Below are 1,939 nucleotides of genomic sequence, written 5' to 3'. Positions count from 1 at the left end.
ACCTTGGAAAGGAAAACAAGGTAGGCATAACATTCTCCACCAAACTACCTGGTGTTGTGTCATACAGCAATAAATGTGTGTTTTTCTGACTGTCTGTAATTTTCTGTCCAGAGGGTGCTGCACAAGGGCAGGAGGAAGGTGAATTATCCGTCTCAAGGCACTCAACCCACTGCAGGACCTTCGTCCAGTCTCGCAGTGAACCAAGATGGCATTGTGTCCCCTGATACACAACTGCCAGCTGACCCGGAGGACGCAAGCATTGCCACAGACCCCAACCTGCTGCATCATCGCTGACCTACAGCGTGCTTCGCCACACAGAGACCGTGTGCTCCAACTGCGGGTGCGACTGTAAGAAGAAAAAAACTAAAGAGCAAGGAGTACAGTATGAGAAAACTGCCCCTGATCATAGCTACAGCTCGACAGTTGTGGCCATGCCACCGAAAGTCACGGAAGGGGCCAGTCAAACGACTTCAACAATGCACGAGGCGATCCCTGATAGTCAGTTTCGCTTTTTTACTGGGTTATCGAAGCCTGTTTTTTATGAGTATGTGACACTGGCGACATCTCTCGCTAAAGCCTCATTTGTCATGTCTGTTGAGGACCAGATTCTACTGACATTGATGCGGCTTCGCATGGGGTTGCTAATTGCAGACTTGGCATTTTGTTTTCAGATTTCCACTGCTTCCGTCAGCCGTATTTTTTCGTTTTGGATCCCACACCTGGCACAGCTTACGAGGAAATACCTGATGTTTTGGTTGTCCACTGAGACAATCAGAATGTCACTGCCTGATGTTTTTAGGGATATGCCTCGCACGACGTGCATCATTGACTGTTTTGAAATTTTTTCAGACCGGCCACAGAACCTCCTGAGGAGGGGAAAGATGTTTAGCTTTTATAAGAGCCACAACACCGTCCAGGTGCTCCACGCAGTGGCACCGAATGGATTTGTTATGTTTATTTCTAAGGCCTACGGTGGGCGCGCCAGTGACCGCTACATAACGGCCAACTCCGGACTCCTCGACTATCTGGAGTATGGAGACGAAGTCCTGGCAGACAGGGGTTTTACCATCACCGACATTCTGCCGATCGGGGTAGAACTCGCTCTGCCCTCATTCACGAAGGGGAAGCAGCTGGCAGCACGCGACGTGGTGGTGTCTCGTAGACTGGCCAAGTTGCGAATACATGTGGAAAGGTCAATCCGTCGGATGAAATGCTTTCGCATACTGAACCATGTGCCCTCGTCATATTTAGCAAAGCAAAACAAAATTGACGACATTCTTGTTACTGTTGCTGGGCTCTGCAACCTGCAGCCTGCTCTGATTAAGGAGCCACAGGGTGCAGAAACAGATGAGTGAAACATGATAAAGGGCAACTCTGTTTGATTTGATACATGTCCTGGTAATCGGCAATTTTTCATCAGCAACTGTGGCTTTCTCATCTTGCGTAAATTATATTTGAGGCAAAAAATGTTTTACTCGTTGAGGTAGTTATAACTGCAACTGTAGTGCCGCGACAGCTATGGCATTGAGCAGCTGCCAGGGCTCAAGAGGCACACAAGTTTAGTTCTGTTGCACATAATTGCATATTTTAATTCTGGCCTTTAGGACACAGTTAAAGTTGTTGTTGTTCCTCCCGGTGGTGTGGGAGGCAGGTTCTGCTCCGAAGGTCTGGAGCGTGGTGACACGAACGTCGCTGAGTGACAAGTCGACTCACTGATTGAATAGAACTATGCATTTATTTGGGTATATAGAAATCATGCTTATTTATGAACGTGTTTTCTTTTGTTAGAACTTTCCAGAGTTCAGTCGGCATTTCTTTTTTTTTAAGCTTTCTATGTTTGTGTCGGCGGGGCCAGAGCGGTTGGAATGCGGGAGCCGTCCCCCGCGGTCGTTAAGAAGCGTCCCGGGTTTCGGGAGTCTGCTTGGACCCGGACCGAAAG

At 48.3% G+C, this 1,939-nt stretch overlaps 1 protein-coding gene across 1 annotated transcript; it reads left to right on the top strand.

The window, feature by feature from the left end:
- Nucleotides 1–587: 587 nt before the first annotated feature.
- Nucleotides 588–1,355, top strand: LOC120846794. The gene has a single exon (XM_040218671.1). It carries the CDS (start codon nt 588–590, stop codon nt 1,353–1,355), a length of 768 nt encoding a protein of 255 aa, XP_040074605.1.
- The last annotated feature ends 584 nt before the right edge of the window (nt 1,356–1,939 follow it).

The sequence above is a fragment of the Ixodes scapularis genome, unplaced genomic scaffold (assembly GCF_016920785.2).
Source record: "Ixodes scapularis isolate PalLabHiFi unplaced genomic scaffold, ASM1692078v2 PGA_scaffold11__112_contigs__length_91849675, whole genome shotgun sequence".
Lineage (NCBI taxonomy): Eukaryota > Metazoa > Arthropoda > Arachnida > Ixodida > Ixodidae > Ixodes > Ixodes scapularis.
This window is presented reverse-complemented; position numbering and strand designations above follow the sequence as displayed.